General features: G+C 44.4%; 1 protein-coding gene and 2 long non-coding RNA genes across 6 annotated transcripts in view; 1 reads left to right on the top strand and 2 right to left on the bottom strand.

Annotated features, from left to right (window-relative positions):
* The window catches only part of LOC147007808 (uncharacterized), a 151267-nt gene extending 128213 nt beyond the window's left edge, over window positions 1–23054 (top strand). For 3 of the 4 annotated variants that reach the window (XR_015053844.1, XR_015053843.1, XR_015053842.1), the window contains one exon: window positions 22763–23054. This is a non-coding gene — a long non-coding RNA (uncharacterized LOC147007808). The remainder of the gene's footprint in view (window positions 1–22762) is intronic. The other variant, XR_015053845.1, reaches the window with a different exon arrangement.
* Window positions 546–1848, bottom strand: LOC147007810 (uncharacterized). Its single transcript, XR_015053865.1, has 3 exons — window positions 1723–1848; window positions 1505–1557; window positions 546–1021 (listed from the first exon to the last, which is right to left on the bottom strand). It is a non-coding gene; the product is annotated as an uncharacterized LOC147007810 (long non-coding RNA).
* Window positions 2433–20960, bottom strand: LOC147007809 (serine/threonine-protein kinase MARK2-like). The gene is made up of 12 exons (XM_085866366.1): window positions 20860–20960; window positions 19591–19701; window positions 19424–19480; window positions 18551–18603; window positions 17943–18049; window positions 13269–13355; window positions 12446–12487; window positions 12152–12200; window positions 11523–11594; window positions 10267–10337; window positions 10091–10147; window positions 2433–2872 (listed from the first exon to the last, which is right to left on the bottom strand). The coding sequence occupies exons 1-12, from the start codon at window positions 20958–20960 to the stop codon at window positions 2486–2488; spliced, it is 1194 nt and encodes a 397-aa protein (XP_085722492.1). The 3' UTR covers window positions 2433–2485.
* Window positions 23055–25003: the final 1949 nt, after the last annotated feature.

Here is a 25003-nt window from a genome sequence, read left to right as displayed (position 1 = left end):
TTGGAGTTCAGGGTCCGCAGTCATTGAATCATTTAATGAAGTCACCTGGAAGGAAGGGCAAGATTGTCAGACATTTAAGAGGTGAAAGGTGAGGTCATATTGAGGAGAAATTTATCTGATGGCAATCAACCTGCATCATGGCGGCCATCAAATAAATATCGAGAAAAGAGGGGCAGAGAGGAAAGTAAGAAGTTTCGATGATTGGAGTTCAGGGTCAGCAGCTGTGGAGTCATTTCCTGGATTCCCCTGGAAAGTAAGGCAAGATTGTCAGACATTTAAGAGGTGAAAGGTGAGGTCGTGGTGAGGAGAAATTTATCTGATGGCAATCAGCCTGCATCATGGCAGACATCAAATAAATATGGAGAAAAGAGGGGCAGAGAGGAAAGTAAGAAGTTTCAATGAATGGAGTTCAGGGTCAGCAGCATCAGTTCAGGAGTTCAGCATCAGTGATATGGAGTCAATTATTGGAACCACCTGGAAAGTAAGGACAGATTGTGAAATGTTTCTCCACCTGAAGAGAGAATGTTTTCTGAAAAGAAGGGGACAAGTATGGGGAAGTTATGAGAGGGAACTCGGTTAGGGCTTTGGGTTCAGGTTCGGATAAGGTGCCCAAACGTACCTAAGACTTGCACGGGGTGGAGTTCCATCACTGTTGAAGGGAACAATTTACAGAAGGAACTTTCTCAACAATTTCAGTCAACTCAGAGGCTTGATGGTTCTTTTTGTACAGTTCAGTCAAACTTTTTTTTTGTACAGTTCAGTTCAGCACTTCCGGTGCTGTCACTTCCTGGAATCCTCTGGGTCCGAGTGACGTCACAGCAATTTTTCTCATGTCACTCAGCTGGGCATTTCCTCCTCCCTATTGATACCAACCGAGCTGTTGCTCCATTTCCTCAGGAATTCAACTCCCACACCACTTTCTTCTTCTTCACTCTTGAATCTCGTTCTTCCCTCCAGGTCTTCAAGACTGCTGTTCACCACCATCTCAGATCATCCCCCATCCAAAAACCTCCATCTTATCCTTGATGAGTAGGCCAGACATTCACAGGAACAAAACGCCACAAGATGATTCGGTTAAACACTGAAAAAAAAATACACAAAAACATGACAGCACAGGGACAAAAAGATGGAGAGACACGACGGATCTGTTCTGAAAACTGAGCTTTGATAAACTGGAAAGAAGAACTGCACCACCAAAATCTAACACACTCTGGTGCAGAACCGGAAGTTAATCCTTTGAACCCTCGTGGCCGTTCTCCCAGCTCATATTCAAACCTCTATACACCTGAGCAGTTGTATTTTTCTCTCGGGAGTCCAGGATGGCGGAACCAAAAGTCCAAGGATCTCAGGGTTCAAAGGATTAATGTTTATATTGTCTAATAGTTGCCCTGCTGCCCAATAATCAGTTCATGCTCTCCATCACCATGCTCTTCCATGAGGCTCCATCTTCCGGACAAACAATACTAACGGAAGATATTAAGAATACAAGAGGAGGGCTGCTTACCTTCAAAATTACAAAGAGGGACGTTGTCTGAGCCATGGGTGATTTGAAAGCTCCTGCAAAAGAATGTGTTGGAATCAAACATAAACACAATCAGGAAACACGTCCACGAGTGAGCAACAGCGTTTTGTTCCACAAAAACAGGAGGTCAGCAACCCCAGCACGTGTGAACATACTTGTTCATGCAAATCAAACGTTTGAAAACGGTGTCCAACCCTCACCTCCATGGTGAATCTCAACAGAGGATCATGACAAATCATCCCATGCAGAAGAAACCTCAATTTTGCACTTTCCAATTGTGACAGTTTGGAAAACACTTCCAAGAACTTGCCGGAACCTGACTTTGCCTGTGAAGAATCAAAACAAACGTGTTTGTGACGTCATCTGAACCAATCATCACAATCGAACACTCACATTTACATAAGAAACATACTCCAATCAAGCACTCCCTGATGCAATCACCAAGACTTGACTCAAAAGCAATAAAATACGTTCTCATTAATTAATAAATTATGGTGTACAATACAGAAGTTTTCTTCATGAGCTGAAAAACAAACCCTGTCAACTCAAACATTGGATATTAAGTCTATGGTTTTATTAAATAAATTAGTGGAAAACATAAATAAATTTAATAAATTAAATAAATAAAACAATCATTTGTTTCATTGCACAGTCTGGAAGAAAATGGATCAGGACGTCCAAACCAAAATACCCAGCAGAACCCGCACTCATCAAACTAACATATCTTAACAACAAAAGCATCGCCGTGAGCAATGTGTCCATGATGGTATCTGCTGAACAAGCCGAACAACAACATCCCAGCACCAAACCATCAACACTCCCTTCACTCACCACACCTTCAGCATCCCCTTCACACCACACAGTCATACCCCCTTCACTCACTTAGCACACACTGACACTCTCAGCACTCTCAATCTCCTGTGCAGATTCTCTCCACAAACTTAATCCACTTGTACGTACAAATTATTCACATTCCATTATCTCCTGCCAAGTTCTCTCATCGCACTTCCCACAACAAAAATCAGAGAGGTCATGTTCAAAAAGGCAACTCAGCACATAATAATGATGAAATGTCTTTGTGATGATGATCATAACACCATAATAAACAATACTTACTTTCTTCATGTCAGGTCCATTCAATTCCAGTCCAATAAATAATTTTACGGACAGGATGCCCAGTGACCACACGTCGGCTGGGGGACCTAAATAGCCATCCATTGAGATCTCTGGAGCCATATAGCCAGGTGTGCCACAGTCGTCATAAAGTTTTTCACCTGGCCTACAAAATGTAGCACAGCCAAAGTCAATGATCTTCACGGCCAGCTCATTGTTGCAAAGCACGTTGTCAAGCTGAAGAGCAAACACAAATCATTCTCTTAAAAACCATCAAACTTTGATCATAAAATGTGTTAAAATAAAAATCCAAATTTGAATGAGAAGGGGCAGACAGGAAAAACAAAACAAACTGGAGTAATTAGACTGCGCGCAGTCGACAGGTATGCCTCCGCTCTCCCGCACAAACACTTGAGTATTGACATATTTGACCCTTGACCTGTATCATATCTGGCCCAAAATCTAATCAGTTAATTGCCCTGTCTAACTTTACCTTTATACCAAGTTTGATGAAATTCTGTCCAATATTTCTTGAGTTGGGGCGTAAAGAGTAAAATTTCAGAGTTTGACCTTAACCTTTGACCCTTGACCTTCATCACATCTGGCCCTAAATCTAATCACTTAATTGCCCTGTCTTACTTTCCCTTTTTACCAAGTTTGATGAAATTCTACAATTTGCTCCTTGAGTTATCGCGAAAACGAAAATCCAGATGGACGGATGGACAACCTGGAAATATAATGCCTCCGGCACCCTTGGTGCGGAGGCATAATAGAAACCAAACGGGCAGTGTATAGTCAGCAAAGGCCAACAGGCCGAATGTGTTAGGCCCAAAATAAAACCAATATGGCAGCCATATAATTCTGCCTGAGTGCCATGGTGGGTGGAGTCAAGTGACCAATGTGGGCGTGGTCAGGCAGCTGTCCGACTAATGGGTGAACATTTCAAAAATCGCCACCAACAAGAACCAAAACAACAACAGCACCAACTGGAGGGGAAGCACTCGGGAGAGTGCAAAACCTCCACCGCCAATACTGCTGGGTCACTCAAGTGAACCTTATATCTCATTCATTAAATATGTCAACAGTGCTGAGAGTTATAGTTCTTTTCTCCAACATTTTTTTTTTGGCGGGGGGGGGGGGGGGTTGGAAATCACTTAAAACATGTAGCAAAGCAAAAAAAATTTTTTTTCTCTTTTTTTTTAAGGGGGGGTTGGAAATCACTTAAAACATGTAGAAATGCAAAAAAAAAATTTTTTTTTTCTCCAACAATTTTTTTTGGGGGGGGGCAAGTCCAAAATCTAATGGCATGATCCTTGGACCATACCTAATCCCCCCACCAAGTTTCGTCGAAATCCGTCGAGGAGTTTTTCCGTAATACTGTTCACAAACAAACAAACAGAAAGGGGTGAAAACAGTAACCTCCATCCATCTTCGAAGATGGCGGAGGTTAACAACAACAACAATGCGCAGCTCTTGTGGACTTGCCACACCTTGCAGGTAAAAATTCCAGGAAGAGAAAAGTTTTTTAAAAACCATTCTCCTCCAATGTCAGAAGTTAATACAACAAGCCGGTAGGCGGACATGGGTTGTCGGCCGTTGCTAGGCAACGGAAGGGTCCATAGCAACGGTTCTTTCTCACACATAACTCGGACATACCATGAACCTACCATACCAGTTTCATGTATATCTGACTCATAGTCTCTGAGATATAACGAGCCTGGAGTTGGCGCAGTGGTAAGGGCAGCGGCTTGGGATCCAAAAGGTCCTGAGTTCAAGCCCCGTTGGGCCTCTGAATTAATACACCAGGGGGTTGACTCAGCCTGTCATCCTTCCGAGGTCGGCGAAATGAGTACCAGTGTACTGGGCCGGTGTATACCCCGGTTAAAATAGGTGTACCATATCCCTGTGTCGTAAGAGGCGACCAGGGTTGCGTCAGGAAGGGCATCCGGTGTAAAACCTGTGCGAAATCACTATGCGGATCATACGGATGATCCGCTGTGGCGACCCCGAACGGGAGCAGCCGAAAGAAGTAGAAGAAGAAGAAGAAGAAGAAGAAGAAGAAGAAGAAGAAGAAGAGTCTCTGAGATATAACGAACTTCGTTTTTTTATTGTTTTCGACCAGGGTTGCAAAGTCTATCTTCGACAGTTTTCATAGGATCCGGCTGGAAAATTTTGACAATATGGCTGAATGTACTGCCCACAGTCGCTCGTGGCCCGATTTTTGATTTTCGAAAACATTTTTTTTTAGGATTTTTCTAAAATTTCAAAGTCCCGTTGCGAGGCAACGGTGGTGTCCATAGCAACGGTTCTCATTTGCACACCACCAGGTCATGGTATGAACCTACCAACCAAGTTTCATCGAAATCGCCATTGTATTAACTGAAATTGCCATTTTAAATACTGATAATAAGGGCAGAACAAATCTCAAAAGAAATAAAAATAATAAAATTCGACTAGATCGACTACCCATTAATATGGAGGAGCTCGAAACGAGAGTAGATAGTAAAGAGTACGAGCAATGGAGTCGCAGGAAGTGAGACTTGGTTTAACTCGAGGAAGGGACGAGAAGGCAACAAGATGTGGAGGTGTGATAGGAAAGAGAAAATAGCAGGAGGTGCAGTAATTGAGGTAAAGAACAATACCGTGTTATATCAAGAGAAAGGGGGTGATGTGAAGGAGTGAATTGATGTGGAGGGTTCTGTGTAGATGGATATTAAAGATGGAAGAAGAGTTATAGGTACGTGTATCAGGTTCCTGGTATGACGGAAGAAAGGTTCATTAAGCATTCTGAAAGGCATGTGGTCAGGGAAGAGGATTGATTGAGGGCGATTTTAATTTTCCAAGAATATATTGGGTTCAGGAACAGGGAATGGGCAGGTGAGGATTTTCTCGATCTCCTCCAGGATTTCTTTGTAATCCAGTTTTTGGATAATCGCATGAGGAGGAGTGTGATGTTTGACCTCTCATAAGGTAATAACTACAATATGGTGGAGAAGGACCTCTCATTAGGTAATATCTCGAATATGGTTGAGAAGGACCTCTCATTAGGTAATAACTCGAATATGGTGGAGAAGGACCTCTCATTCGGTAATAACTCGAATATGGTGGAGAAGGACCTCTCATTCGGTAATAACTCGAATATGGTTAAGAAGGACCTCTCATTCGGTAATAACTCGAATATGGTGGAGAAGGACCTCTCATTCGGTCATAACTCGAGTCTGGTGGAGAAGGACCTCTCATTAGGTTATAACTCGAATAGGGTTGAGAAGGACCTCTCATAAGGTAATAACTTGAATATGGTGGAGAAGGACCTCTCATTCGGTAATAACTCGAATATGGTGGAGAAGGACCTCTCATTCGGTAATAACTCGAATATGGTTGAGAAGGACCTCTCATTAGGTAATAACTCGAATATGGTGGAGAAGGACCTCTCATTCGGTAATAACTCGAATATGGTTGAGAAGGACCTCTCATTCGGTCATAACTCGAATATGGTGGAGAAGGACCTCTCATAAGGTAATAACTCGAATATGGTGGAGAAGGACCTCTCATTCGGTAATAACTCGAATATGGTTGAGAAGGACCTCTCATTAGGTAATAACTCGAATATGGTGGAGAAGGACCTCTCATTCGGTAATAACTCGAATATGGTTGAGAAGGACCTCTCATTAGGTAATAACTTGAATATGGTGGAGAAGGACCTCTCATTCGGTAATAACTCGAATATGGTGGAGAAGGACCTCTCATTCGGTAATAACTCGAATATGGTGGAGAAGGACCTCTCATTCGGTAATAACTCGAATATGGTTGAGAAGGACCTCTCATAAGGTAATAACTCGAATATGGTTGAGAAGGACCTCTCATAAGGTAATAACTCAAATATGGTTGAGAAGGACCTCTCATAAGGTAATAACTCGAATATGGTGGAGAAGGACCTCTCATTCGGTAATAACTCGAATATGGTGGAGAAGGACCTCTCATTCGGTAATAACTCGAATATGGTTGAGAAGGACCTCTCATAAGCTAATAACTCGAATATGGTGGAGAAGGTTGAGATGGAAGAGCATTGATGGACAGGTGACCATAACATAGCGTGTATCAGTGGATCCTGTTAAGACGAGTTTGACCTTGTAGAACGACGCTCACAATGTCGCCGTGAATAGAGATATAAATAATTAAATACACACTCTGACAGTGAGTCGTTCTGTTTATCACAGACTGAAACCGAATTGAAATGGAAATTTAATTTTGACATCTTTTCGAGCTTTCTTGGAGGTCTATTGAATTGTATAATGAGCACAAAAAGGGTGGATATGTGACAGCCCCCCAAACCCCACCTCCCCCCTTGTTGATTATCACCCAACAATATAAATTATATTATTTCCCACCCTCTCCACTTCCCACCAACATTCCATCCTTGCTGTGCAACACAAAATATGGTTTCATTGCAGTGTTCCACAAGTGCCACTGACAAACCAGACATAATCTGCCTCACAGAAACTTCCCTACCCCAAGACGTCTCTGACTCCCAAGTATCTCTCCCCGGTTACTCCCTCCTCTGGTATGACAGACCTGAGTCTCGTCCTGGTGGAGGAGTTGCTCTCTTCATCAAAGACTCCATTCCTCACTTCCCCACACCCCCAGGAATACCTCTGGCTACGGCTTCCCCTCTACTCCCACCTCATGTTTATATGTGTACTGTCCCGTCCACCAAACAGTGATGACTCCATGTACACCTCACTATCCGAAAACAAGGACCAACTTCTATCTTCTCATCCGAACTCTCTCTTCCTCTTATGTGGCGACTTCAATTGTCATCATGCCAGTTGGCTAGGTGTGGGTATCTCTCTCACCTGTCATGGCACCTCAGCAAAAGTTTTCTGCGACTCATTGGGACTGACTCAATCGGTCAACTTCCCAACCCGGATCTCAACCAACGGTCCTCCATCTCTTCTGGATTTGATTTTGACAAATTTCCCTGAAAATATCTGTTCTTCCTCCGCTCCAATCGGTTCATCTGACCAGAGTGGACATCTCTCTGGCTGTTATCAGAGAACCACCTCACCGCCGTCGAGTCTGGCATTTCACTCAAGCCGACTGGCAGGGTCTCCAAACAGCCATCAAACTTCTAGACTGGTCTCGTATCACTACTTTCTCAAACATCAACTCATCCTGGGAATTCTTTCATAGAAACTTGCTCTCCCTCATGCACAGATTTATCCCCTCTCGTGTTAAGTTGTCTTACCCTTCCTCCCGCCCTTGGTTTACTGAAGCTTGTGGCGAGGCAGTTGTCCTGAAACAACTTGCCTTTGCCTCATGGAAAGCAAACCCAACTGAGGGCAATCTCAGTTCCTTCCACAAAGCTCGGAACAAGTGTGTATCTACCCTCAGGAGAGCCAGAAAACAACATCTTTCTCATCTCATGTCTGAACTCTCAAACCTCTCTCCCTCCTCAAAATCCTGGAGGTGTCGAGTTAAGTCTGTTTCTGGTGTATGTTCCCCCTCCATCCCCTCCCTTACCTCAAATGGCCACACTGCTGATTCCACACATGAAAAGGCTGAATGCCAAAACTCGATGTCTGCATCGAAATCTTGTTTCCAAAACCCATCGCTTTCTCTACACACCTTACCCAGTCACACCCAACTGTCCCTGGACTCTGTATCCTTTTCTCCTGACAAGGTGGAGAGCTTGCTTTCAAACCTCGACTCAGATTTTGCAACCGGTCCAGACGGCATCAGCCCACGTATCCTAAACACCTGCTCTTCTGCTCTTGCTCACCCTCTCTCTGTTCTATTCACCCTCTCATTTTCCCAAGGTCATCTGCCATCTGCTTGGAAATCAGCAAACATTACTGCTCTGCACAAAAAAGGTGCAAAAACAGATCCCTGTAACTACAGACCAATCAGCCTTCTCCCAATCATCAGCAAGGTTATGGAATCCATCATCGCTTCAAACATGAAATCCTTCCTCTTCTCCAATGGCTTGATTTCTGATCATCAATTTGGTTTCAGACCAGGTCAGTCTACCCTGGATATGCTGCTTCTGCTCTCCTAACAATGGATAGAGGTCCTCAATGCCAGACATGAAATCAGAGCCGTATCCCTTGACATATCACGTGCTTTTGACACAGTCTGGCACCCTGCACTACTCACCAAACTCTCTTCCCATGGTATTCAAGGCCATCTCCACTCATGGCTCGCAGACTTCCTCTCCTGTCACAGCCACCGCAGAGCTCTCAATGGAATTCTCTCATCTCCTCTTCCCGTCCAGGCTGGAGATCCTCAAGGTCGCGTTCTGGGCCCTGTTCTTTTTCTGGTTTTCATCAATGATCTCTCCGACTCTGGAAAATCCTCTATTTCTCTTTGCTGATGACTCCACCCTCTGCCGTACCATCTGCCATCCCTCAGACCGGCAAGCAGCAGCTTCTTCGCTCACTGAAGATCTGGATAAAATCACAAACTGGTCCAACACGTGGAACATGTCTTTCAATCCAGACAAATCTCACACTCTCACTATGTCTCTCCGAAAGGACCGTTTGGAACCCCCTCCCCCCCATCAACATTCTCAACAATCCTCCGGAAGAAGACCTTTCTTTCAAGCTTCTGCGTCTCATGATCTGTCATGATCTTTTCTGGGAAAGCCACATTTCAACCCTGGCCTCCAAAGCCAGTCGCTGACTGGGAATTCTCCGTCGTGCAAAGTCGCTCCTCGGCACTCCTGAGCTCCTGACCACTTACAAAGCTTTCGTCCGCAGCCTGATGGAGTACTGCTCTCCCCTCTGGGCTGGTGCTCCTGCCTCTCACTTTTCTTGGCTTCACGCTGTGGAAACCGAGGCATTTCGGATCATTGGCATCTCCCGTAATGAGGCTGAGTCTTTGGGCCTGTCACTCTCTCACCGCAGGCAGGTCGGTGGTCTTTCTGTCTTCTACCGTGTCCTCTCCAGTCTTGCCCCCCCTGCTCTCTCTGTGATTTGTCCCCACCACATTTCCGCAGGGCGCTCAAGGTCCGTCAACAACCCCCTTCTGGTAAAACTACCAAAATCACGAATCACTGCTCACCTTCACTCCTTCATTCCTCTTTTTTCCCGCCTTTGGAATAAACTTCCTCACTCTATTCTTTCCCATTCTTCCCTCCAGGCTTTCAAAACAGCTGTTCACCATCACCTCTTATCATCCCCCATCCAAATCCTCGATCTTTTCTTCCCCCGTTAATCCACCTCAAACCCACCTCCTCCAAATTCCCTGCTTTCCTTCCTGAAACTCCCTTTGGTGTCCTTCTTGTATTCCCCGTGTTCCCCGCCCAATCCCTCTCCCTTCCACAGATCTCCTGATGTCTCTGTTCCCCACTATTTTGTCCCTCCCACTACCGCCCCTCTTGTCTCATGCCCCCCTTGATGTGCGTTGTGTGTTAGCTCTCATATGAGCCTCGACAAGGTGTTAAAAAAAGTGGCTTACCTTGATATCCCTGTGCACAATGTTCTTGCTGTGAATATACGCAAAAGCAGAAACCATCTGGAAGGAAGAGATAAAACATTAAATCATGGAGACAGATTGTGATTGTTAACGTTGTACAATTTGGAGTTTCAAAACACATCAACATCACACTGAGGCTGAAAGCTCTGTCATCTCACCTGCTTCATGACAAGCCACCCATCAACTAAAGAAAATGTCTTCCGGCAAGCAAGTTGGTGAAGGAGTGAACCTGCACACATGGAAAACAAACATCAAGGGCAAAGCAATGAGATTGTTCATTTTTGAGAAAACACGAGTAGAGGAATGAAAAAGTGAAGGAACGATGAACAAAACAATGAAAAATCATTCATAGAGCGACACTTGGGAAAACAGAACAAAGTAGAACGGCACTCGGTGGAGCGCACACCTCCGCCAGGTTGAACAGTTCACCTTTTGTATTCCCACCGATGGGCTCGATCCGAACCAAAATCGAATCGGCTTGTTCGAGTCACCTGACCAACTCATCCACCTCGTTTTGTCATCACTCGTCCACAACTTTTTCAGATATCATGATTTGTGGAGATTTTGGCCCAATCTTAATTTGAGAAATCAGGCCTATGTTGAGCTTTTGACCTTAAAAATAATTAGTGGTTGAATTAATTGACCTGATGTGCAAATCTTGTTAAAATTTCAAGTCAATAAGACGAAAATTGAGTGGGGAACAGAAACATGAGGAGGAGATCTGTGGAAGGGAGAGGGATGGGGCGCGGAACACGGGGAATACAAGATGGACACCACAGGGACTTTCATGAAGGGATTTGGAGGAGGTGGGTTTGGGGTGGATTAACGGGGGTAGAAAAGATCGCGGTTTTGGATGGGGGAAAATAAGAGGTGGTGGTGAACAGGTGAGATTCAAATGCAGCTAAAGGGGACACAACATCAAAAGAAAAACCTTCCTTTTCAACTATTCCTGCACTCAGCTTGGCCCAGACCTGATCCTTGTGGAACTGGAATCGAGGTGCTTCTCTCGTAGCGGTACGAATGCACGCCAGGTAATCCGTGAGCGACACTCCACATCAAGGCTCAAAGCTCCAGTGTAAGTAACAGTCTAAGTAACACCGCACCACCCCTCGTGTGGTGACACGTAACACTTAAGCTTACAGGTTCCCTATTTACATCAAAATGCGTCCTACACGTCCACGGACCAAGCAACTCGACACAATGCTATATTCCCTCTTAATTTCTTCCATCGACCCCCAAAATTGTAACAAGATGCCAATGTTATCTTTTCTGCTCTTTTTGTCGAGCCACTAAAAAGTCCCAACAATTCACGTTTTACTAATTACCATAACTAAATTATTTTAGTGCTCAAGTAAAAGTGAACTTGATGGACACAAACAGTAGAATTTCAGCAGAATGACTTCAGCACCCTCACCTCCAGCCACAGACTCCATCACGAGGACCACTTGTTTAGAGTTCGGAGTTTCAATTACTTCAAACAACTTCACTGTCGGGAAACAAGACAGCGGAGCACAAGTGAAGATGGCATAAGAAACCCACCCAAAGTCAAACACCATGAAACAACATGATGAACATGCAAATTCCGTGTGACCCTTCCAATGGCAAGTCATCAACATCGTGTGTCACAGGCAGGGTGGTTCGGTGTGTGTGTGTGTGCCGTCCCTCAGATGGACGTTAAACCACCGTCCCGTCTGTCCACAGAAGTTAGTGGATGTTAAGGATCCCACGGTCTTCTTCTCAAAGAGTCGGCCGGCATCCTGAGCAAATTACAAACTACAAATTACAAACTACTGCTCAGAAGGAAATGGCAAACTTCCCAGTGTAGCCCTTTCTCAGAAAGCTGCTTCAGCGGCCCCGACGTCCCATGACGCATTTTCAAGAGACGGATCCAAAAGGGTGTTTTGCAAACCTGAACTCTGGTTTGATTGAGTTTATGATAAGTTAGTAGTTGAGTGATGAGTGATAAGTTCATGTCACAGTAACACACAATCTGTAAGTTGTTTTACTCACACCGTGATAAGTTTCAGTGAAATCCACACTTACCAATGTTTGGATGATTAAGTGCCACAATTTTGACAGCTTCATCCCAGAGCTGCAAAAAGAATAAAAACAAGAAAATAAAATTAAACAAATTCATTCTATAACCAGTATAAAGGTGAACGAACCCCAGAGCTGTAACCACAAAGCTGTAACTCACAAAGAGGGTTTCACAGCCTCAGGGGCCAAAAGACAAAGACCCATCACAGACAAAGGTTTACATCAGGACAGTTCAGAGACAAATTAAACGATTAGTTCAGTAATTAAAACACAGTTATCTCCACATTCACACAAACTTACTTTATTGGAATCCTTCAAATATTTTGCCTTCTTCAAAGCAACCTGAAAGAGACAACAAAAGGTCATATCATAACAACTTCGGTCACATTTTCAAAATCCTCAATTTTCATCTGATTGACTTCTTCTTTGTTTTATCTGTCTGTGAGCAGGATATTTCAAAGAGTTGTGGACGTTTTTTTTTTTTATGAAACTTGGTGCACAAGTTGGGTGCATGACTGGGACTAATTGGTTCGATTTTGGTGACGATCCGTTTCTGGTTTACGAGATATCCAGTGATTCTTCACCATTGACGGATTTATTAAATCTGCTATTGGTGTCGTGCAGGCATGATGGGCCGAATGGCCTCCTCCTGTGCAAAAATTTCCTTGAAATTCCTTGTAATTGAGATTATAGGGCCAAAAACGCTGCATCACACAACATCTCAAAAAGTTGTGATTGAGTTACGACGAAACTTGGTGGATGAGTTGGTTTGGTGAGAAGAACAAGCCGATTCGATTTTGGTCCAGGTTTGAATCCAGATCCGGCCTATCACTGGTGTCCAAACCGTAAACCGTTCAGCCTCGCGGAGGTAGGTGCTCGACCGACATCTATGATGGAATCTTCTGCAGGAACGACATGACACGAGGCCTGTAAGTCTAAAGAAAAAGCATCTTTCATCTCGACATCAAAGTTGACGAATTCAGATGCAGGAGAATCTCCCTGTCCCTTTATTCCACGCGTCCCTCCATAGTGTCCCTCCACTGTGTTCCAGCGAGCTCTCCCAGGAGCTGTTTCAGCTCCCGTAAAGTGAAAGGAAGACATTAAGTGCACCACAAGCTTGTACCTCCACTGCAGATTTGATGTTCTTTGCTTTGTAAACCAATCCAAGGCCTCCTTCTCCAATTTTATCGATGACCTCCCAGTTCCCGATCTGACAAAGGCACAAACAGAGATCCACAACAACGCTTTTGGAATGTAAGAGAAATAATACAGCGATTAATTGTTAAATTATTATGATTTCACAGAAACTGAACAATCATATTGTCAGTGTCGATGCAATTTCTCTGAAGTTAACATAATGGGTTTGAGGGTGATAATGGGTTTGAGGGTGATAAAAACGATAATAAAATGTAATTAAACTAAACTTGATGTTGAAATCAACGTATTAAATTTGAAGTGGAAAATGTACTCAAATATTGTACGATGCTTTGCGCTTGACGAACATGTATTTTAGTTTAGTCCTGTGACCTGCTACAGATACCATGTAAACCTGTACTAACCTGTTCCATGGTCGGGTTGTCGGCGACTAAACCGTCTCCCCCACCAGGTTTTCTGGTGAGGGGGGTGTTTGGATACGGACACCCAGCAGGATTAAAAACAAAACCTGTCAAAGGGCGGAGGAGCTCCTTGTGAGCCAACGGCCATCCATATCTAGTGCCCAACTGTGTCTGCGGACGTCCTCCTGCAGTTGGGTCACTTCTTATTAGGAGGTTGGTGGCAGGATTTGCACTCCGGCCACCGGAAAACCCTTCAGTCCGCAAAACGTAAAAACGCAAAAAAATCTGAAAACCCACTCCGTGGGAGTACCTCCTGTGCAGCTTCCCTTCGCAGGGCAGCTCACCGGATGACGGGATTGGGGCAAAGCCTTCGGGACCCCCAATCATTGATGATAGGAGGGAAACCACGGGGTAACATCCCTGGGTCAGATTGCGGGAGAGTGTGTCGGAGTGGTGCTGAGGTGTCGTCCACCAGATGGCGGTCTCCTTGGGTTAACCTGAGGCGGTCCCTTCGGGTGGGTGCCTGGAATGTCCTATCCCTAAGAGAGGATGATCACCTGTCTCTGTTATCATCTGAGCTCAAGCGTTTGGACATCGGGATTGCAGCTCTCTCTGAGGTTCGGAGACCGGATTGCGGCGAGATAATGGTGGGTGGTTACACCTACTATTGGTCTGGTCGCTCTGATGGTTACCATACCCAAGGAGTTGCTGTAGCTGTGTCCAATAAGCTGACCCCAATGATAATTGAGGTAACACCGGTCAACGAGCGTATTATGAGATTAAGGATTCGTCACTCCTTAGGTGTCATTTCCCTGGTCTCTATTTATGCTCCGACTGAGGCGAGTGATCTCATCGTGAAGGACACATTCTACGCCACACTCGAGTCTGTGGTTGATCAGTGCCCCAGACGAGATACACTTCTAGTCTTGGGGGATTTCAATGCATCGACTGGAACTGATAGGGATGGTTATGAGGTGTGTGTTGGTCCCCATGGGTCAGGAACTATGAACCAGAATAGCACTAAGTTCCTTGACTTTGCAAGAAGTCATGGACTTAGGGTGGCTGGTTCATGGTTTCAGCGCCCACAAGCTCATCGCTGGACTTGGTATTCCAACGCTGGCGGTGTGGCAAAGGAGATTGACCATGTCCTCATTGACGGTCGTTGGAGGATGATCCAGAACTGCAGGGTCTACCGGAGTGCTCAGTTCCTCAATACTGACCACAGGCTTGTTGAAGCAACTCTAAAGCTGCACCTTAAATCCTGGAGAATGGTACCATCCCAGCCTAGGCTGGATGTTGGCAAGCTCAGGGATGAGAGAGTAGCTGAGGAGTTTGCGAACAGGCTGAGTGGACACTTGGGGGGTCTGGGTGCTTTCGGGGGTCCTGAAGAGTTGTGGAGCGCCTTCAAGACCACCGTCCTTGATGTTGCTGGTGGATGCCTTGGAGCTCACCGCAGGGCAAAGAAGAATTTTGTCTCTCAAGGGACACTGGATACCATTGACCAGAGTCGCAGGGCCAGGCTGAATGGCAGAGCTGAGCTGTTCAGGGAGCTGAGGCGTAAAACTGTACGTGCACTGAGGGTGGACAAGGAGGCCTATGTGCGAGGAATCTGTGAGGGGGTAGAGCATCACCTGTGGACAGGTGATTCTCGTCCCGCTTACAGGGGAATTCGCGCATTACGTTCATCCAAGCCCATCCCTCGGAGCACTGCAGTTCGAGCAGAGAGTGGTAGGCTCTTGACAGAGGAGTCTGAAGTGAAGGCCCGCTGGGCCGGTTACTTTGAGCAGTTGTACCAGGCTGATCCCCCAGCTGTCGAGTTGGACGTCAAGGGTGTTACAATCCCTGTTGCTGACCCACGAATCAACTGTGGTCCACCTACGCTTGTGGAAACACGGGCTGCGGTGAACCAGTTGAAACGGGGCAAAGCTCCAGGGATCTGTGGCATCCATGCCGAACTTCTCAAGGCTGGTGGAAATGCTGCACTCGTGTCGTTGCATGCAGTTTTGTGCTCTGCCTGGAACACAGGCATCATCCCAACTGACTGGAAGAGGGGCCTTGTTGTCCCTCTCTGGAAAGGGAAGGGTGATCGCCAAGACTGCAACAACTTCCGAGGGGTGACGCTGCTCTCAGTGCCGGGCAAGGTCTTTGCTCGGATAATTCTTGATAGGGTTCGCCACCATCTGCTTGAGCACCAGCGTCCAGAGCAGTCAGGCTTTACACCAAAGAGGTCAACGATTGACCGTATCCTTGCACTTCGTGTCCTCACCGAACGCAGACGAGAGTTTCGGCAGGGGCTGCTTGCAGCCTATGTTGATCTCTGTAAAGCGTTCGATTCAGTGAATCGGGATGTCCTCTGGAGGATTCTTGGTCTTCGTGGGGTGCCACCAAAACTGATCGATCTGATGTCTGAACTCTACTCTGGTACTGAGAGTGCTGTGAAGTGTGGTGGTACCATCTCTGACTTATTTCCAGTTGTTACTGGAGTTCGTCAGGGATGTGTACTTGCCCCCACACTTTTCAGCACTTGTATGGACTGGATTTTAGGGAGGATGTCGGAGAGATCAAGTTGCGGTGCATCGTTTGGGAATGTCAAGATCTCGGACCTTGATTTTGCAGATGATGCAGTCATCTTTGCGGAGACTTTAGACATCCTCTTGGGGGCCCTCGAGGTGCTGAATGAGGAGTCGGAGCCGTTGGGATTACGGGTTTCTTGGGTCAAAACTAAGATCCAGGCTTTCGGTGACATCTTGGATGCTGCTGTCCTGTCTGTGTATTGCCGATTATAATCTATAATTAAAATCTATAATTTATATAAATGTATAATATAATTATATATTATAATCTATAATTTACATAAATATAAATAATTATTTATACATATATTTTACTTACTAAGTGATTTTATGAAATGATAGCTACAAGGTACCAGCCAGCTTGATAGAAGAATGTTATTTCAACAAAACTGGAATGTTAGTATCAGGAAAATGTCCAGATGTATTCACTAAACTCTGATTGCTTTATATTATATATAATTCCCTCGTCTGTTGAGAAGCGGATTGAACTTTTCCCCTTCCACACCATAAATTGTTTGTGATCCATCAATGTTCCCAAAGGATTTCAGTTTTGACGTCATTCTCTGCTGGGAGAGATTTTACACATCTGGTCTTGAATATATTTGCTACAATCCTTCGAAAATTGGCTGATTGCTGCACAAAAGCTGAAAATGATTTCCACCTGGAAACACATTGACCTGACAAACTGTGGCGCCAGCGTTGAAAACGACAAAGAGCTGTGTCTCACTGAACACAAGACAAAGAACTAAAAGTCTCCATGTATTTCATGAGATCCAGAGGGAGACTGTTTTATTTGTTCAGATCCTCCATATGCGCATATGTATTTATTTGTTTGTATTTGTTAATGTTGTTTGTATGTTGAATAAATGACTCAAGTGTATAGGATGACCTCAGAATTTCTTCTCCATCAGTCAATAATAACTACAGTATAATATATTAAATAATATGGGGACATATTGTTGTGGGGGTGGCAGCCAAGGTGAATCCCCCGACCCGATCTGTGATGATGGGCGGTTAACACTGCCATCCCCCGGACGGCCGAGCGGTTCCTTATGAAAAGGAGGGGAACACGTCGATCCTTGGAGATTATCACACGTGCTGGAAGGGCATGGTGCAATGGCGGAGGGCAGAGGAGCACAGCGCAGGGGGCGCTGCACCAGGACAGCACAAGGAGGGGTTATACTCGAACCACACCACAGATACAGTTGATTAAAATGAACATATTTCATGAAAAGGATTTAAATAATAAAATTTAAATTATAAATAATAAAAATAAATTATATAATTTAATGAATTTAATTAATAAATGAAACATGAAAACATAAGGAAAAATCACAGAGGGCAATAACATAATGAGCAAGCTTATTCTGAAACCCGAGCTAATTAACAGAGCACCAATTTCACGTGTGGTGACAAGTAACACTTAAGCTCACAATTTCCCTACTTAATTCCATCGAGATGCCTCCTACACGTCCACGGACCAAACTACTCTACTCAACGCTAAATTCCCAAATAAATTCCTCCATCTACCCCCACAACCGCAACAATATCTTCAATAAGATGACAAATTTGTGATTGAATCTGTGATTTGAGAAGTCGTGGCATCGATTTCAGTGGACTCGTTTGTTACTTTTCACCCCAACGTCGGGAATCCAATATCTTGCTTACCACTTGATGCTCCTCAAATTTCTCATCCTTCTTCATCTTGATGTCATCACCCTCAACATCGACACTGCTGTCACTCTCATCATCCTTTCTTTTACTGTGAAGCAAACCTGGAAAGATGAAGCAAAATCAAGATAAAATAGATATCGTAACAGAAAAATATCAATGGACACAATACCACCGTGTTGAGATGTGTGTTTGTGTGTGTGTGTGTGTGTGTGTGTGTGTGTGTGTGTGTGTGTGTGTGTGTGTGTGTGTGTGTGTGTGTGTGTGTGTGCACGCTGGGAAACAGAGGTTGGTGGTGCCTTGGAGGCCGAGGAGTGCGGGATGGACGGATGGATGAACAGAGAGGGGTAAAACGTTGTTCTAACACTGCTATGGCATTAATGGAGGATTAAAACAATATGTTTTGCACTCACGGGAATAGTTGCTGCAGTGAGACAAAAGTCGTTCGTGTCATTGTCATGAGGAACAAGCAGCCACCACCATCACAGTGAAAAATAAATAAAACAACAACCATTTTCAGGTATTTCCTCCAACAAGTGCTGAAACACCCAAACGAACAGATATAACGAATCCATTTTAAGAAAAGATTCATTTTCAAAACTCACCAGCTTGCAGCTCTTCCTCAAGAGGTTGTTTTGTCATTGGAGGCTCAGGATTCCTGCAAAAATTAGAAACATTTTTTTAAAGCTGGAGTTAAAAAAAGTTAAAAAACAGAAACAATGTCAGAATAAAAATGTTGCCGGGTCGGTGAGAATCAGACTGCAACTGTTCTCGATGTGTTTTCCACATTCAGACAGCAAACAACACTCCTGGAGTGCGACTCTTCGAAGAGTATCTTCACACACAGTTTATAACGAAGCGAAGACATGTCACGTGGTGAAGTGGGTGTGAACATCACCAACACCTCACTTTCCCTTCCCTTTGGTGTCCCAAGCTTCCACACTCGCCTCCGATCAGTCCCGACCCAGATATAAACTGTCATCGCGGCGTTTGACAGGCAGGGCGAGTCATCAGTGTGTGTGCCGTCCCTCGATTTACCATTAAACAGTCTGCTGACATTAGTCGGTGGACGTTAAAGACCCCACGGTGTCCTTCGCGATGAGTGAGCGAGCTATCGCAGGCTCCCTGAACAAATTATAAATTCCTGCCATAACAAAGAAAGTTTCAACAACTCGATACGACGGATGACAATGATGTTAAAATCTGCGTAAGAAAATGTTTAATTCCATTAATTTTAAGCAGAGGTTCAAACCAAAGCATGCGGCGCAACTTTGTGGCGAAGCGAGAGAGATTTTGTCTCGCGTCATTTCCAATGAGCGAGATCGGCTGGCAAAGATGATGTGAGCTGAGTTCCAGGAAGATGGAAGATGACGTGAAATACGACAAGTTTAACTTCAATTCCTTTGAAGGAATAACGATTTCTATTCCGATCACAATCCATGCCACGACATCCCGAAGGGAGATTTTCTCTTACTTACGTCGTATGTGAAACGTCATCACAACACTTCCCTTTCTTTTTTCTCCTGAACAAGGACCTAAGATGAAAAAGATTGAAAAGTCAATTTCTTGTACATTTTCTCAACTTGATATTTCCAAAAATAAGTTTTTTCAAAAAGTGTAGAGGGAGAAAATAAAATATATTTACTTTAGACGTTCACAAAGAGTAGTTTTCTTTTTCTTTGGTGGTGGAGAATGTGGTGGTGACTGCTTCACATCAAAGTCTTGTGAACCAGGAGACTCGTTCGTCTTTGCTTTCCTGGAAAACAACAGCATTTAAATCCACAAATTGCGACAAATATGCCAAACCGGATATCATACACATTCTGTATTTCAACAACTGACACAACAATGCCGCCACCACCAAACCACCGCACAAAACAAAAACAGGGAGCTGATACTCGAGGGCCCCCTCCTTTTGGGTGGCACGAAGAAAACATCTGTGTCATCTGAAAGTTAAATCTTGAACAATTTTTTTTTTAATATCACGCACACAAACTAAGTTACTGAGTAGGTTGCCATGGTTACATAATTTAGCCAATCACAGCCGTGATTTAATCAGGTTGAGATGACGTCACGACGAATAGATATCTGCAATATGAGAGCTGAATGTTGAACGGTTTTTGAAAAGATCACGCACACAAACATACATGGACGGATGATCGGTCGGTCGGACAGAGCAGAGAACAATCAACTGATTAATTTAAATAACGTTGGTGTCCACGAAGAGCAGACGCGTGGAGGAAATGGCTTCCACGTGTTTGTGTGTGTGTGTGTGTTGGTTGTGTGGAAGAAAAAAAAAATAATTATATTAATTTATTCTCAATTATATTCACTTCTTGTTGTTGGTACTTTTTAAAATTGAACACAGTATTAAATTTTGTCTTACTTTTGCACTGGAGTCAAATGACTGTCAGGAAATTCTCCCCTTCCCCGACAGTCTTTTGACCTCCATAGTGATATAGATGAATATTCCAGTTAAAGTAGAATTGCATCTTTCTAAATCTTCTGTGCTTTTATCTCACCGAAATACATACAACCAAGACAGGTATCTCCAATGTTTAAATGGAACTACCCGGCTTCTGTAGAGAAGGACGCCTTGCTGCCGGCGACTGAGAAGCGGTGTCCCCATTGTCTGGAAGAAATTAAATAACTCCCAGAAGGCCACTCACTGCAACAGACGCCTTGCTGTCCAAGGACAATTCAACAACTCGATTGGCTTTTGATGGCCAAGATTTTATCATACTTACACGGGATGTGAAACGTCATCACAACACTTCCCATTGTTTTTTCTCCTGAACAAGGACCTAAGATGAAAAAGATTGAAAAGTCAATTTCTTGTACATTTTCTCAACTTGATATTTCCAAAAAGAAGTTTTTAAAAAGTGCGGAGGGAGAAAATAAAAAAAATATTTACTTTAGACGTTCCCAAAGAGTAGTTTTCCTTTTCTTTGGTGGTGCAGAATGTGGTGGTGACCGGTTCACATCAAAGTCTTGTGAACCAGGAGACTCGTTCATCTTTATTTTCCTGGAAAACAACACTCTTCTTCAGACCAGTAAGACCGACCCCTTCAGATCCCTTCAACACTTTAGACCTTGTTTACCGGTGGGTCGGGATTCTAACCCGGGCTAGACGGCCCAGAGGTGAGCGTGCACACCTCAAGGTGAGCGTGCACACCTCAAGGTGAATCCATGACCCCCTTGTGTGAACTTGTAAAATATTCACAAAATGGATTCTTCGATTAAACTTCAAATCAATCTGTTCTTCTTCATCGTGAACAACTAAAGGCTGAAAATGTCATCTTCAGAAATGGCGGGTCGCGGGAACATCTGATCACGTGTCCATTTGTTTGTCTTTCTTTTGTCTGGATCAATGGAACCTGTACCAGGTCGTCGGGACAAACGAGCGGGATGGGGGGGGGGAGCCGGGGGTCACCCAGGTGTTCAGGTGACCTTTGATGATACCTGTATGGTTACCTGCCACAATGTACATGGAATCCCAGAGAGGACCAGCCGGATAAGCACACTCGCCTCTTCGCTGTCCAGCCTGGGTTCGAATCCCGAGGCGGCTGTAAACTGCCATGGCGGTGTTTCACAGGCAAGGTGGATAAATCAGGTTTAAATGATCAAAGTTCATGTGAAATGATCAAAGTTCATTTGATGTTGTGAAAACGAAACCACGTGACGAACCTTCGTTGTGTTTCCGGCGCAAACAGATTCATCTTCAAGTCAATAAAGTCCGAATCGACACCGCCAGGAGGTACACGTCGAACAGAGCGTTTCACACAATTACACTCGATTGTGACGTCACAGTTACCAGTTCTTGTGCCCACATGACCGACCCGCACACATAATAGGATTAAGTTTTTTTTTTTTAGTAAATGGGACTTGCTTCCACCTGGTCAGTACAAACCAGCGTTGAACAAGCCGAGTGATCGTAAACACATAATTTGGGGGATGTCCATGATGTTGTTGTGCTTCATAAACACATTGTTGTTGTGGTTTGTAAAAAGTTTGACGTCGAGGTTTTATCGAGACAGTCACAGCCATGTTGATTGGGTTCCCTTCACCTGTATAGGTAATCACACACACGTGCTCCCTGTCATCAGTCTCTCCCACAGGTGTCATCTCTGAGCATCAGGAAGTGTTGTTGTCAGAACTTCTAAAATTGTCACTTTTCATCCCATTCGACTTGAAATTTGAACAGGATTCGTACGTCGGGTCATTGACATTCAACGAGCAAGTGTTTCTTGAGGTCAACATCGGCCAAAAGGTCAACGTAAGCCAGAAAAAGTGGACATCGTCCGTATTTATTAAAAAAAATATCGGTTTTCATCTCATTGACTTGGGATTTGAAGAGCACTTCCATATTTGGTCATTCAATTCAACCACCAATTGTGTTTAGGGTCAAATTTGATGGATTTTAAAAGTGTCGCGCGCTGTGTGCGACATCTTTCTTGTTGTCTGTCTCGTTTGTATGTGCGTATGTAGGGACGTAAAACTTTACCAGAGGATTCTGAAGGACAAAAGTGAGGCTGTCAATGTTTTCTGACTATATATGTCAAAGGTCGAGGTGACAGTGACGTCATTTGCATGATTTTCGTCACACCTGTCAGGCCTGACCGCCTGACGCCTTCTTGTTTGTTTGTCCGGGCGATATCTCAGCCTTCCTTTGAGATCACGAGAGAACAAGTGCTTTGGAAAAAATGATAAAATATATATATATATATATATTTTAATGATGAGTCAATGAATTGATTAATTACTTAATTTTTATTTATTAATTATTTATTTTCTTCCTCGTCTGGGTAATATCTCAGGAAGCTCGGAAGCTTGATATTTGGACATGACGGTGATCAAGTTGTTTGGCTATAAAAAAGGTGGGTTTTGATTTCTTCATTAATCAATTAATTTATGAATTATTTAATTTTTGGGATTAATTGATTAATTGATTTTTCAAAAAGTTTCACATTCGGATGAAACAGTAGTGGTTTCGGTGTGCTATTAACCAATCAATTAAGAATTTATAGTTATTTTCTTTTAATTGCGAAGTTTTTACAATTACTATTTATTTTTTTAATTACGCAATTCATCAATCAATTATTGTGTACTGCTTCCTCCCAATTCCGTGTCCGTGTCCCACTTTGCTGCATCTCCGTTCCCCCCCTTCGAGGGGATTGTGATCGGTCGGTTCGTGGAGGATTGTGATTGGTCGGTTCGTGGGCGATTGTGATTGGTCGGTTCGTGAGCGATTGTGATTGGTAGGTCCGTGGGCGATTGTGATTGGTAGGTACGTGGGCGATTGTGATTGGTCGGTTCGTGGGCGATTGTGATTGCTCGGTTCGTGGGCGATTGTGATTGGTCGGTTCGTGGGCGATTGTGATTGGTCGGTTCGTGGGCGATTGTGATTGGTCGGTTCGTGGGCGATTGTGATTGGTCGGTTCGTGGGCGATGGTGATCGGTTGGTTCCTTCACCATCGAGAGATTGGCCGAAACCGATATATCACACGATATCTCAAAAAGTTGTGGATGGATTCAGACGAAACTTGGTGGACACGATGGGTGTGCTACAAGAAAGAGTTGATTCGATTTTGGTGCAGATTCCAATCCGGATCCGGATCTGATAATTTTGATTAGGCGAATCTTCAACATCGAGAGATTTGGATGAATGCCTTGTTCCACGTTGTTCCGAAGCGGGACAGTCTCGACATAATCTTTTTTCTTTGACTTCCGGTTCTGGGTTTGGAGCGTCGACAGGTTGACAGATCCAACGCTACTGACGATCTCAAAGTTAACTTTCTGGTCGTTATCTGTCCCGTTTTAACTGTTTATTTTCTCACCTTCATGTAACTGTGTGTTCCGAGTTCGGTTTTGTTTCAAAAATCGTGCTATTTTGTGAGATTTCGTCGAACTTGTCTTACTGGGTGCTTGAGGCCTATCCTTGAGGCTTGAGGCCTACCTCTTGATCTGCTCCTCTTCCTCCGCGCCAATCGGTTCTTCTGACCACGTCCTTGTCAAAGTGGACATCTCTCTGGCTATTATCAGAGAACCACCTCACCGCCGTCGAGTCTGGCATTTCACTCAAGCCGACTGGCAGGGTCTCCAAGCAGCCATCAAACTTATAGACTGGTCTCCTATCTCTACTTTCTCCAACATCAACTCTTCCTGGGAATTATTTCAAAGAAACTTGCTCTCCCTCATGCACAGATTTATCCCCTCTCGTCTTCAGTTGTCCTACTCTTCCTCCCGCCCTTGGTTCACTGAAGCTTGTGGTGAGGCAGTTGTCCTGAAACAACTTGCCTTTGCCTCATGGAAAGCAAACCCAACTGAGGGCAATCTCAGTTCCTTCCACAAAGCTCGGAACAAGTGTGTATCTACCCTCAGGAGAGCCAGAAAACAACATCTTTCTCATCTCAAGTCTGAACTCTCAAACCTCTCTCCCTCCTCAAAATCCTGGTGGTGTCTAAGCAAATCTGTTTCTGGTGTATGTTCCCCCTCCATCCCCTCCCTTACTTCAAATGGCACCACTGCTGATACCGCACGTGAAAAAGCTGAATGCCTAAACTCGGTGTTTGCAGCTAAATCTTGTGTCCAAAACCCATCACTTTCTGTACCCACCTTACCCAGTCGCACACAACTGTCCCTGGACTCCGTGTCCTTTTCTCCTGACAAGGTGGAGAGCTTGCTGTCAAACCTCGACTCAGATTCTGTAACCGGTCCAGACGGCATCAGCCCACGTGTCCTCAAAGCCTGCTCCTCTGCTCTTGCTCACACTCTCTCTGTTCTATTCACCCTCTCATTTGCTCAAGGCCATCTGCCATCTGCTTAGAAATCAGCAAACATCACTGCCCTGCACAAAAAAGGTGTAAAAACAGATCCCTGCAACTACAGACCAATCAGCCTTCTCCCAATCATCAGCAAGGTTGTGGAATCCATCATTGCTTCAGACATCAAATCCTTCCTCTTCTCCAATGGCTTGATTTCTGATCATCAATTTGGTTTCAGACCAGGTCACTCTACCCTGGATATGCTGCTTCTGCTCTCCCAACAATGGACGGAAG

This window comes from Eptatretus burgeri, chromosome 24 (assembly GCF_056783735.1).
Source record: "Eptatretus burgeri isolate ZD-2024b chromosome 24, Ebu_testis_v1, whole genome shotgun sequence".
Lineage (NCBI taxonomy): Eukaryota > Metazoa > Chordata > Myxini > Myxiniformes > Myxinidae > Eptatretus > Eptatretus burgeri.
This window is presented reverse-complemented; position numbering and strand designations above follow the sequence as displayed.